Source organism: Grus americana, unplaced genomic scaffold (genome assembly GCF_028858705.1).
Source record: "Grus americana isolate bGruAme1 unplaced genomic scaffold, bGruAme1.mat H_58, whole genome shotgun sequence".
NCBI lineage: Eukaryota > Metazoa > Chordata > Aves > Gruiformes > Gruidae > Grus > Grus americana.
Window position 1 is genome coordinate 28,902 of NW_026561380.1, and position 12,240 is coordinate 41,141.

A 12,240-nucleotide genomic window follows, 5' to 3' on the forward strand; every position below is an offset into this window, starting at 1 on the left:
ACATACGTTTGGGTCTGATGATCCAAATTGAAAGCTCAATTGATATACTGAGGTAAATCATGAGAGCGCTCCTGCCACACTGCTATCAAGTTCTGTCTGACTGCAGCGGCTGGGCTCACTGCAGCTCCAGCCATCCTCCATGCAAACCTTGGCCTGGCTGCCATGCCGTGCCAGGCCACTGCTCAGCCTGCAGGTGAGGCTAGCACACACGGCACAGCCACGCCGGTCCCCAGCGAGATGGTGGTACCGGGCAGGGGCTTGTCACGGCCCTCTTGCCAGAGACTGACCGCAGCCGCCGTGGGACTTGGAGGCGAGGGCCACTGGCCCAGTGCGACCACAGCCCTCGAGCACAAGCCTCCTCTCTCCCTCCGGAGGGGTCTCGATGGGGCTGAGGAAACGGGACTCCGGCAAGCAGCAGCCCCTGCAAACGCAGACGAAGTCCCTATACCCGAGTGCCCACCCGCCGTGCCCCAGCGAGAAGCCGCTCCTAGCCCGGCCCCTCCGCAGCTCCTCCTCCGAGGCGGTGCGGGCGGGCCCGGCCCGGGCTTCGCTGCTTGCGGTCGGTGCGCGGCCATGGCGAACCTACTGACGCGACAGGTCACCGCCGCCCGCCGCCTCCTCTTATTCCCCGCTCCGTCCCCGGGTTCGGCGGCGACCCGGCGCAGCAGCTATGCGCTGCCCACCGCCCTGGTGCGCCGGGGCGGCCTGGTGGGCGGCCGCTGGGTGGAGATACCCGCCGCTTTCCCCGTGCAGGACCCGGCCAGCGGCGAGGAGCTGGGCCGGGTGGCCGACTGCGGGCCAGCCGAGGCGCGGGCGGCCGTGCGGGCCGCGCATGAGGCCGGCGCCGCCTGGGGCCGCCTCCCCGCCAAGGTGAGCGGCCACGGAAGATGGCGCCCGCCGGGACGGCGAAGCTCCTTGCGCTGCCTGGGTCGGAAGGCGGCCGGGGCGGGGAGGTCTGGGGCTTCCCTTTCCCCTCCGTGAAGTTCGTCCCAGGCGGCGGCCACGGCAACTTTCTCCCTTCCTAGGAGAGGAGCGTGCGGCTCCGCGGATGGTACGAGCTGATGATGGAGAACAAGGAGGAGCTGGCGAGGATCATAACAGCCGAGAACGTGAGTACGGCGGCGGGACCCGCCTCTGCCGGGGGGGCGGCGCGGAGCCGGCGGCCCCTGTCATCATGGGCACTGCCCTGTGCTAGCTTTCAGCCTTTTTCGAAACGTAACACAGGGATGCTGACACTGAAATAAAATAAAACCGACAGCCGTCAAAGCACCTGTACGCATTTCACCAGTTAGCCACCACATCTTTTTTTTATTAGTTAAAAAAGTTGAGGCTAGTGGACACATTGCGCATTCACATCTCACCGTTAGGTCAATGGATAACGTTGCAAACGTTTCTCTTTCTGACATACATACACTGCATTTGATGATGGTAGTACCTAACAATCCAGCAGAAATCAGCCCCACATTGTGCTTCATGGTATACAAAAGCATACATCAACCTAAGCTGTGGTCTTCGTGGCAGAAATGTTTATCAGTTTCATTGACTCAGAAAAAAATTACAGTACTTTTAAAGCAAGTCTCCAAGTTGGATTCACTCGGTGTGCTTTGGTTTGCATCACAGAGCAGTCTGGGAGCTCACAGACTGGTATCCTGGATAAAACCATGCTGGAGGGTACTTCAGTAGCTCCTCTGTGGGTCCCAGCTGCTAATGCTCGTTCAGGCCACAGGATCAGATCTGGAGGTAGTCCAGAGTAATGCTCCCCAAAACAAGTGTCGTGATTTCCAACTTCTTCAGAATGGTAAAAGCAGCTAACTGCAGAGTTTGTAAATAAACACATGCTACATTTGCTATTCCAGCTCCTTGTCTTGGGCAGGTGTGAATCCAGGCACAACATACAAAATGCTGACTATACAATGATGGTATATTGAAGCCACACAACTATTGCTGCTGCAATCATATAATCATTTTTTGGAGACTGCAATGTACATGATAGGGGATTATAAAGTACTCCTCTGAAAAAAACAGAAACTCTGAAATGACTTGAATTTGTTTTTACTGCTTCAATCTGATTTAATCAAAGGGGAAGCCTCTGAAAGAAGCTCAGGGTGAAATCCTGTATTCTGCCTCGTTTCTGGAGTGGTTTGCGGAGGAAGCTCGCCGGGTTTATGGTGATGTCATTCCAGCATCTGCAAATGACAGAAGAATCCTGGTGCTGAAGCAGCCAGTAGGAGTGGCAGCCATTATAACCCCAGTAAGCATAGCTGAATTTTTCAAATCATATGAAGGTTTTCAGCTTAGCCCACAGCATGGGGCTGTGGCCTTGTGGCTCCTCCTGCCAAGGAAACACCCCTGTAAAGTTTTATTTCTACCTTGTGCTCGCGTCTTTCTGGATTGGCAGAGCTTCTTTGTCATGTTCGCTTAGGACAAAGCACGTTGTGCAGGTCTCTTTAGGTTATCATGTAATTACAGAAAATGTCAGCTATTTCTGCAAAAGCAAGAGGCAAAATTTTCACAAGTTTTATTGTACTTTTCTCTCTCATCCTAGTGGAATTTCCCCAGCGCTATGATTACCCGGAAGGTTGGTGCAGCTCTGGCAGCTGGCTGTACAGTGGTAGTGAAACCTGCAGAAGACACACCTTTATCAGCATTAGCTCTTGGGGAGGTGAGCTTTTATGCTAAGCTTTACATTGGCAATGGACTGAAGCTGTAAATGGGGAGTCAGATGGGCTTCAAGGATAACTTTGGCCAAATTCATACATAAAGGAAGGACAAGTTGGCTGAATTGATCCAGAGGTTTTAGTTTAGTAAGAATCTTTGAAAGTTGCCTCTAATATGGTCTAGAGCCTCAAAGAGGACCTGGCCATTTAACTACACAAAACATCTTTATGTCTTTCCTTTGGTTACTTTGAATGACAGCCAGCTTAAACTGGAGCAAAGCTGCTCTCTTGACACCATGGCATCTGTTACTAGTTGTTGTGCTGTGCAGTTGCGGCTTCCATTGACTTGGACTGGTTTCTTCAAAACAGTAAATAAACATTAAGTGACTATCCCTCATACAAAATGCACTGATCACGCAAATTCTGTGTTTCTTTTGTTGCAGCTTGCAAACCAGGCTGGAATTCCAGCGGGAGTGTATAATGTTGTTCCTTGTTCCAGACAACAGACAGCAGCTGTAGGGGAAGTTCTGTGCACTGATCCATTGGTAGCCAAAATATCTTTTACTGGCTCTACAGCAACAGGAAAGGTACATAAGTGCACAGAATATCCTTGAAGATTATTACTGTGGTTATACTGGAGAAGTAGGGGGAAAGTGTGTGCCTTTATACAGAGCTGCCTTCTTTTCTGGCTGCTGTACACAGATTGTCCAAATAATTTTGTATTTCTTGAGATACTGCCTATTTACTTTAGTATCAGTACTTCACAGAAGGATGCCTGTGTGCAACTTCTGGATAATTGCCCTTTACTAAATTATAATGTGAACAGTTCTGTACAAGATGCTCTTGTTTCATATCATAGGGTGACAATATACTAGTAACACTGAAATTGAGTTCCAAAGGTACTACTCAGGAATGGCTTCTGCAGTTGAGAAAAAGTGTTAGAGAAGTGAGGCCCTTGCAACTCCCCTATCAACCTTAGTCGACAAGCAATCTTACTCGTCACTGTCTCTAATGAAATCAATAAAACTGCAGAATGTGGCTAGAACATGCCAGAATTCTACAGGAAGGCCATATGCAGAATGAAGAAAGAGTCCGATATCAAGGCAAATCTTAATCCCCAGTTCTGTCAGGTCTTGGAGAAATTTTGTAAGAGTAGTCAAGATTTTTATTACCAAAAAAGAAAAGAACAAGCAAACAAGAGTGACAATATTAGTGTATAAAAGCCTGACCTGAACTGAAGTTGATGAAAATCCTTCTCTTCGTTATTTCTTGGCCAGAATTTCATCTCGAAAGATTTTAATGAAGGAAATTAGTCCTTGCTTTTGTCATAGGAGAAAACAGATAGTCTAGCTTTATAGAGAAGACACAGATTAATTCCCTGCCAGGGTTAGTTTTTCACTGCCTTCCATCTGTGGTTCCATAGTTCACATCTGGTAGAGGTACAGATTTCTGTGTCTCCTCTGTTGCCTACAGATACTCCTGAAACACGCAGCTGGCACTGTGAAGCGAGTTTCCATGGAGCTTGGAGGACATGCTCCTTTTATAGTGTTTGACAGCGCCAACGTGGACCGTGCTGTTGCAGGAGCCCTTGCTTCTAAGTATAGAAACTCTGGGCAGGTAAGAGTAACCTTTTTGTTCTTGTTTCTGGAAAGTGAAGAGCTATCGCTTAAGTTGTAAATAAGCTATTTTGTGTAAAAGGAAAGCATAGAACACTTCATTGTGAAGAGAAAGATGCTGGACTCACACATGGCTCTGGGCACTCAAGCCAGTTATCAGCAGGTCTGAGTAACACCACTGTAAAATCCCACGTACTTTCACAACATACATGGCAGTCCATAATATCACTAAGAAGGAAGATGTGCACTAGGACCCCTCGCAGGAACATGAGAAGTTATAAGACATTTTGTTATATGCTTTGTTAGCGTTAAATTCATTGGAGAACTAGAACTGTGAGGAGACACCATCCCACCTCAGTTCTCAGGATTATGTTTTGTAACATGTGCCTAGCCATTTCTTAAAATAATGGCTTCAAGTCCTATGATAGATGTTTCTATATGTAAGATTGTGTCTTTGATTCAAGTCTGTTGTTGTGTTCTGAAAGCGCCCAGCAGGAGTTAAGGGGATTGAAATCTGTTAAGACACACATGGCTAGATATTTCCACAATGAAGAGCTTAAAAGAAGTGATAGACGGGCTTCAAGCTTAGATTGCTTCAGATGTATTTTACTTGGAGTGAAAAAAATTTGAAGAGCATCATTTTCCAGAACAGTCAGCTGAACAAGGCTGTGTGGAGACTGTTCCAGCCTTATGAGTATTACCTCTATATGTGAACATGCAACTTTGGAGAAGCAGCAAGTTTTCGGTAGGATTGGGAGGTCATTGGTTAGGAAAATGTTACTTGAATAACACAAGAAGAAAGCATAAGACTAGTCTTGGGAAGAAAGAAAGGAAACAAAATAGATTGGAATGTAGACAAGGACCACTGAGTGATCAGACACAGATTGTACAAGATCTACCATAAAAGGCACCTCTGCTGCTGCATAGAAGGATAAAGTAGCTGTTACTTTTGAGAGCAGCAAATCAAAATAGCGTGCAGTCAGAGCAAAGGGGTAGCACAAATAAGTAGGCCACTGAAAGCACTTACAAACAAATTCCAGGAAGAAGGCAAACTCAAACTCAATTAATGAAGGCATTAGAAAAAAAGACCCAATGCCCCCAAGTGTGATGTGAAGTTCTGCTGCTCAGTCCAGCACTCTGCAGTCTGTAATTAGAAAGTATTTCTCGCAGCTGCTGCACCTTGGTTGATCCATATATCAGAGTCCACAGAACTCACAAAACCTTTTCCCAGTGTAAGTGACTTAAACTTAGCAGTATGGCATATTTCACACACATACTTGTTGAAGTTGTATTTCTATAGTGAGTGGGGTGATGAAAGAAGTGGCAAAACTAGGTGACACCTTAGGATGATGGAGAAGAGGCAGAGGTCAGATCACTGTAGTAACCTGATAGTCTGTCATGAAGGCCAGAATCATTGATAAATACAATATAAACTACTGTTTGTTTTTCCTTTTCATGTTTATTTCCAGACCTGTGTTTGCACAAACCGCTTCCTGGTGCAAAAGGGAATCCATGACAAATTTGTGGAAAAGTTTGCTAAAGCTATAGAGAGAGAACTACATGTTGGAAGTGGATTTGATGCAAAAACCACCCAAGGGCCACTAATTAATGAAAAAGCAGTGGAGAAGGTATTAAAAAAAAATTCATTTTGACACCTTGATTTCCTTTTTATGATCCGTAAAGTAACTTCAGATTGATATTTCACTTTTTTCACACTTTTTTTGTTAGGGTGTTTTTGCAGGGTGGCTGGAAGTGTGTTCCACCCTCCAAGTCCATGTGTATATATATACATGAACAGATGTGGCCAGTTAATGTATCATTCCCCTACTTTCCTATTTTTAAGGGAAAAAGAGATTTCTCCTTTAGGAGAAACTGATTCTTCCAGATTACTTCCTAGCTATTCTCAAGAACATTTACTCAAATTGGATACACTGTGAGAGTTGTATGGTGATCCTGCAATTCTGAAGTACTGTGAATGACAGCTTATTTTGAAGAACAGTGCCTCTGTTTGGCAAAAGCTAAGCAGAATAATACATTGAGGTTAAAAATAGCAGAGCTCTGGATGTTGTAATCACTCGAAACCTTACATGCATGGTTTGGGTCTTCTGTGTTGGATGACTCATGACTCCAAGAAGTTATATTTTTTTAAATCACAGTAAGTCGCATTTGCTATAATAATTCACCCTTCCTAAGGTTAAAGATTATTAAATTACGTGTTTTATACTTTGTAAGATACTACGGCTCAGTTATATGTAGGCTTAGTCTGAATCCATTTGAATGCTGCCAGATTCCTTCTGTTTATAAGATAATAGAATATGAAAATATTCAGAGTTATTTGGGAGACAAAGGATACAGTCCTTTGATTTCTTTCCTTCGTGCCTTCCCTTTGCATCACAAAAGATCATATACATCTACACACACAAACAGGCAAGCACTGTGTATAGTCACTTCACTGCCTTTCTGTAATTTCAAAGGACAGTATTCTAGGTGGAGACTGCTACTTTAGTTTTCATCACTTCCTGGTCTTTGGATGAATTGTAGATGTAGGGGGTGGAAAATGTTCTTGCCAGTACCATCTCGAAAGTTGTCTGCTTCTCTTTAAATTACAGTCCTGTACTTCTCTTTTCATAGTGCTTGTTCATGGCTATCAGGTGTAATTCTTAGTCCTGCAAAGACTTTTTCCCGTGTTAGATGTAATCCTTTCAACAGAAAAGCTGAATCTTTAATATCCGTGAGACTGGGACCATACTCATAATTTATCCCTCTGAAATTATCTCAGACTGAGAGGAATAAAAATTCCAGAGAAACTTTAAATAATATTGCAAATGGTCTTCTGTAAAGTATAAACCTCTCTTCCAAATCTTCTGTTTAATACTGGAGGGTATTATTTCTTGAGTGGAAGATATGCTGTTGTTCATTCCTAAATGCTAACTTTGAGATTTTTGGTTTCCATGCCTCAGGTAGAAAGACACATTAATGATGCAGTTTCTCAAGGAGCATCTATCGTGACTGGAGGGAAACGACACAGCTTGGGGAAGAATTTCTTTGAGCCAACACTACTTAGTAACGTTACAACAAAAATGCTTTGCACCCAAGAGGAGACATTTGGCCCTTTAGCACCAGTTATCAAGTAAGATTATTCATTTTCCAGATTAAAAATAGTAATTAAAAAAAATATTTTGAATAAATATTTTGAATGACAGTTTGCCAAAAGATATTTTTGTACAGTCACGAGTCTTTTAATAAGACTGGGGTACACATGTGAAAACTTCCTTTGGATATGTGGTTCCTTTTTTTCTCTCTCTTGACATGATTTTAGCATCTCTGCAACTTTTTGAAAATGATTTTTCTTTTAAATTGCATCAGCAGTTAAGCAAGGGTAGGTAGCAGCAAAACCCTCATCAACTTCATGATTTGTGGTATGAAGTAGGAGGCAGGACTTCGCACTTTGTCATGTGATTTGCTAGTCCTAAGTTTTTGTGACGAAGGATGACTTGGAGCTCTCTTTTTCTCCTTAAAACCTTCCCTGCCTCCATCCAGAGCAACTGCATGCAATGGAAGAACATAATGGTTCTCTCTCATAGTTGAGAGTGCTTGTGTAACTGGGAAAATTGGTGGACAAACACATGTGAAGTAAATGTTTTAGCTGTCATTATCTAGGGAGGATAAAGGCAATCTTAACTACTTAACTGTGGTTTAAGAGAAGTGGTAGAAATTCCTCCATTGCTTCAAAGTGAAAATTAAATTAGATGTTTACAATACACTTTTGGGGAAAAAACTGCATCTTGACTTTTTTTATTTCTGGTGAAGCTGCTTCTTGTCACTAAGTCAGCAAGATGGTAAATGAACTGCAGGCCTTACTTGTAATTTTTCTCTTTATATTGACAGATTTGAGACTGAAGCAGAAGCTATTGCTATAGCAAACGCAGCTAATGTGGGTTTAGCAGGTATGCCTCTCTGTCAGATAAATGTATTTCTGTCATTTTATTAGCTTTAGTGTTATGAGATGATGATTTTTAATGCAACGGCAGACATCATGGCAGTAAGGCTATTTTTCACAGTCTTCTGCAATTGTTCTTCCTGATTTCAATTTTCCTTCCTGTATCTCTGTGTCTGCATGGCAGGATATTTCTACTCCCAAGATCCAGCTCAGATATGGAGAGTTGCAGAACAGCTGGAAGTTGGAATGGTTGGTGTTAACGAAGGCATAGTCTCCTCGGTGGAGAGTCCTTTTGGTGGGGTGAAACAGTCTGGCTTAGGGCGAGAAGGTTCAAAATATGGCATTGATGAATACTTAGAAATAAAATACGTCTGCTTTGGAGGCTTATAAAAAAAAATCTTCAAAAAGCACAATCCCAACAGCTTGGAAAAGAGTGCTGTAGTTTTAATAAGCTTCTTGAACCATAAATAAGCCTGAATGCAACTTCTACCTTCTTTAAAACTAAGCAACCCTGTTTTGTTTGTGTAGATATTTACAGTATTCTGTGCTGCCATATGTTTTCACATGTTCTTTATTTATACATTCAGTTTTTCAGCAATGTGGTCAGTGTCCATCATTTTTAGTAAGGAGTAGGGGAGAATGCACATTTATTATTCTCGGATTACCCCTGTATAACTGGGAGGACTTGAGAACTTGTGCATCATGAAAACAGATCATAACCTATGGTAAGTGGAAACTAGACTACCGTTTTCTACTGCCTCTAATGTTTCAGTGTGGAAGGCTTTGGGGACGGCAGTTTCCCTTTAGAGGTTTGTGTAAATACATTTTCTAATGTGGTTATGTGACCTTTTAGAAGCAGGTGTGTCTTTTTTTTTTTAATTTTGGGAGAATCTGATGCTTATGAAAGGTGAGGAATTGTCTTTAGCTACAGCTAGGCATCTGCACAGGCAAACAGACAGCATTTTCAGTGCATGTTAATGCTGGCTGCAGAGATGCCAGCTGTTCAGCTTTGGGCTTCTGAGCAAAGAGCTGTAACTTGTGCCTAACAGCTTGCACACCTGGGATCAAATACAGCCCTTGTTTGATGTTTGTGAGCCCCGGCAGTCCTGGGAACAGGACAGTGCAGGACAAGGAGGTGCTGACTTAGTGAGTAGCAAGAGGAAAATGGGATGCTTACTTGGAGGAATAACTTGCAGAATGGTAAGGGAACCCTATAAGGGCTGTGTAAGGAAGCAGAAGTGGTGACATCATGATATAAGTAAACTCCCTTCCATGCAAAGAAAATGACTCTCCTTGGGTAGAAGTACAGTCATTGATGTAGATGTTGCTCAGTGTCTAAAGAACATTACTCACTACTTCCAAAGAACATAAGCAGACAGATGGTTCCATTCCTATGGGCTTTGTGCCTTGAATTGGATTGTGGTTACACAGGTGAATGTCCATTAGGAAGGAACATTTAAAAACCTTGGAACTTGGCTAACTTGGGACCTAATAAAGATTTAAATAGAAGTGATTAGAGGTGAGACTTCTGCACATCACCTATTCTAATTATCTTCCAAAGATGATGTAAAGCTTCCTTAACATGAAATACTATTTTAATGGCAGTCAAAAGAAGCACTTTAAAAAAATGTGCAATGTTAATTTGGCAAATAATCAGAACTGCAGAAGCTAAGGAGAATAAATTTTGTTTCCTGTGTTGGTTAACTTTATTTGTTGAGGTTTTATCCATTAATAATTAAAAATAAATAAAAGAAGGTAACAGAGCTCTTCTTCCTATACACTAATGAACGTACGCTGTGAAATGGGATATTTTAAGATATTTTATCCAATCAGGCAAAGAGGTACCAGGTAACACAAGACTTGGGGGGGTGGGGAGAAGGCAAGCTGGAACTGAGTTTCACAGTGTTTTTTTAAAGCGCACATAAGGTAGCATTGACTGCTACTTATTATTTCTAAGTATTTTTTATGGTTATATTTGTATAACACTTGAGACCAGGTGGGTCTGGAGCACATTATTTGTCAGTAGAGTGTGTGTGCATTGTGCCAACCTAAGGGTGGTTAAAGGACAATTATTGTCCTTCAGTGATTTCCCCAGTGCACCAAAACTGAGCATTTAAGATAGTGAAGACTTGATACTGTTATCAGTTGCAGCATATGTGCTTGTTGTCAAGAACAAAAAAAAGGATGGCCTATTTCTACACTAGTCGCAAGAAATTTTCTTATAGCCAACTTCTAAATTACACTATTAAATTACACTATTGAGCACACAGGCTGCCTGAATTTGGGGAATAGAGTGTTGTGGAAGAGGCAGCTGTTTGCCAGCCTTGGCTACCAATAAGTGTTTATTTCTTACTGGAAAGAGTAACTAGGTAGAAGAAAGTCATAACTTGGTGCCTGGGTACCACAATTCAGTGATGCAAGTATGCTTACAGGTACTGCACACAGGTAGAATATCTGCCACTGAAATTGCACAGACTTAAAATATGTCTGCCTGTCAACTGCAGTATAAGATCAAAATTAAAGTTGTCTCATTTACTGCTGTATGACAGTGCAGTCTTGAATGTGGGTGTACTTCCTGGGACAGTGCAGTTGGAAGATAAATTCTTGAACCCGCTGCTCTATTCATTCCAAAGTTACTGATCTAATGCGTTGGTGCATTTAAAATCTTTATGTCTTTTCTGAGAATAGCATTGTTAAAATTACTGTTTACTTTTTTTCTAGCAAATAATACCTTTTACTATGCCTGATAACAAGCACAAAGCATAATTAAAGATAAGGTATGTAATAAACTTTAAAAATACCTTTGTCTAGATTGGATTGTGATTGGATTCCAGCATAGTATCCTTGTGTCAATAAGGTCTACATCAGTTACGCACAGAATAATCTTAAAGTTGTCTTCATACCAAAAGCTGTAATTCTTCAACAAAAGATATACTTGAATTCTCACACCTCAGTTATGTTGATTGCATTTGTGATAGTTTAGTAATTTCTGGGTATCAGAACTGATGGTAAGTGTTTTCAGTTAATAAATAACTTCTGTGAAAGCACTGCATTGTGTGGTTTATTACCTTATTCAATGCTGAACTAACAAACTGACAGCAGCCACATTAAGTTCAGTCTCTCAGATTTGCACAGAATTTTTTGTTCTGCCATCTTTAGCACTGGAAGAAGACACTTCTTTGCATCCACATGTTCATGAGGTGCAAGATTTTGGTTACCCCAATTACAGTCCCTTGAATCTAAATCAAATAGATGAGACTACTCTGGCATACTAATATGCCATCAGTAATTTTATATGCAAGTCTTGTGTTTAAATGTTTGATTCAGCATAAAATACAGCTTTGTGAATAAGAGTGCCTTTCCCTGCTTTCAGGATATCATTACTTGTATAACTTTCCACTTATTAAGATTTAAAATAGATTTTTGGAGGCTTTATTTCCATTTAGTTAATACAGTTTTTGAAGCCTCAGAAACGGTCTTCTAATTTCCAACCCGACATAGTCATGGCCAATTTCCATTTTACTTTCTTATGTTACCCTTTAAACAGCTGCTGTTTGACACCCCTCCTCCCTGCCTGTCCTCTCTGTGTAATAAACTCTTAGACACTATGTTTACCTGTTCTACTAGACACTGACATTTTTAGCTTAAACAGGCAGAAATTCTCTCCAACAACAGTGCAGAAGCTTTTTTTGGCAAGTCATTCTAGGTAATACTTGTCCATTGCTATGCTGAGCTGGCAAAGTGACAGTGGGTGCTCAGAACAAGTGAGGGAGGCTCTTGATGCTTGTAATGCTGACCCAGCACTGGTGAAGATAGACATACTGAGAAGTATCTCAAGCCTGACCATATCTAGTACTTCATTTTGTTTATGCACTTTCTGGTCACCAAGATCAAGGAAATGTTTAAGCAGGCTGGTGTTCTGCAGCCAATCCATTTCCCAGACACTAGTGTTTTTAGACACGTTTTATGCTTTCATGTTTAATTGTGCTTTCATGATTAACTCACAGAACGTGAACAGCAGTTTAAA

The 12,240-nt window shown here is 42.1% G+C and overlaps 1 protein-coding gene across 3 annotated transcripts; it reads left to right on the forward strand.

Annotated features, from left to right (window-relative positions):
* The first annotated feature begins 85 nt into the window (after positions 1 to 85).
* Positions 86 to 11,260, forward strand: LOC129200339 (succinate-semialdehyde dehydrogenase, mitochondrial-like). Of its 3 annotated transcripts, XR_008574864.1 has the most exons (12): positions 86 to 870; positions 1,026 to 1,109; positions 2,081 to 2,251; positions 2,546 to 2,662; positions 3,101 to 3,244; positions 4,131 to 4,274; positions 5,743 to 5,901; positions 7,234 to 7,403; positions 8,162 to 8,220; positions 8,398 to 8,462; positions 8,801 to 8,938; positions 10,935 to 11,260. XR_008574864.1 is itself a non-coding variant. In XM_054811660.1 (11 exons), the coding sequence occupies exons 1-11, from the start codon at positions 163 to 165 to the stop codon at positions 8,834 to 8,836; spliced, it is 1,857 nt and encodes a 618-aa protein (XP_054667635.1). In that variant the 5' UTR covers positions 86 to 162; the 3' UTR covers positions 8,837 to 11,260. The 3 variants fall into 3 exon arrangements, 2 of the variants coding, with proteins under 2 accessions (XP_054667635.1, XP_054667634.1); XM_054811660.1 differs by having other exon boundaries at positions 8,801 to 11,260; XM_054811659.1 differs by having other exon boundaries at positions 87 to 870; positions 8,398 to 11,260.
* The last annotated feature ends 980 nt before the right edge of the window (positions 11,261 to 12,240 follow it).

Coding starts and splice junctions, on each gene's coding strand:
- LOC129200339 (XM_054811659.1), top strand. CDS start 163: ATGCCGTGCCAGGCCACTGCTCAGCCTGCAGGTGAGGCTAGCACACAC. Junction 1,110..2,080: donor GGATCATAACAGCCGAGAAC/GTGAGTACGGCG, acceptor ATTTAATCAAAG/GGGAAGCCTCTGAAAGAAGC. Junction 4,275..5,742: donor AGTATAGAAACTCTGGGCAG/GTAAGAGTAACC, acceptor GTTTATTTCCAG/ACCTGTGTTTGCACAAACCG.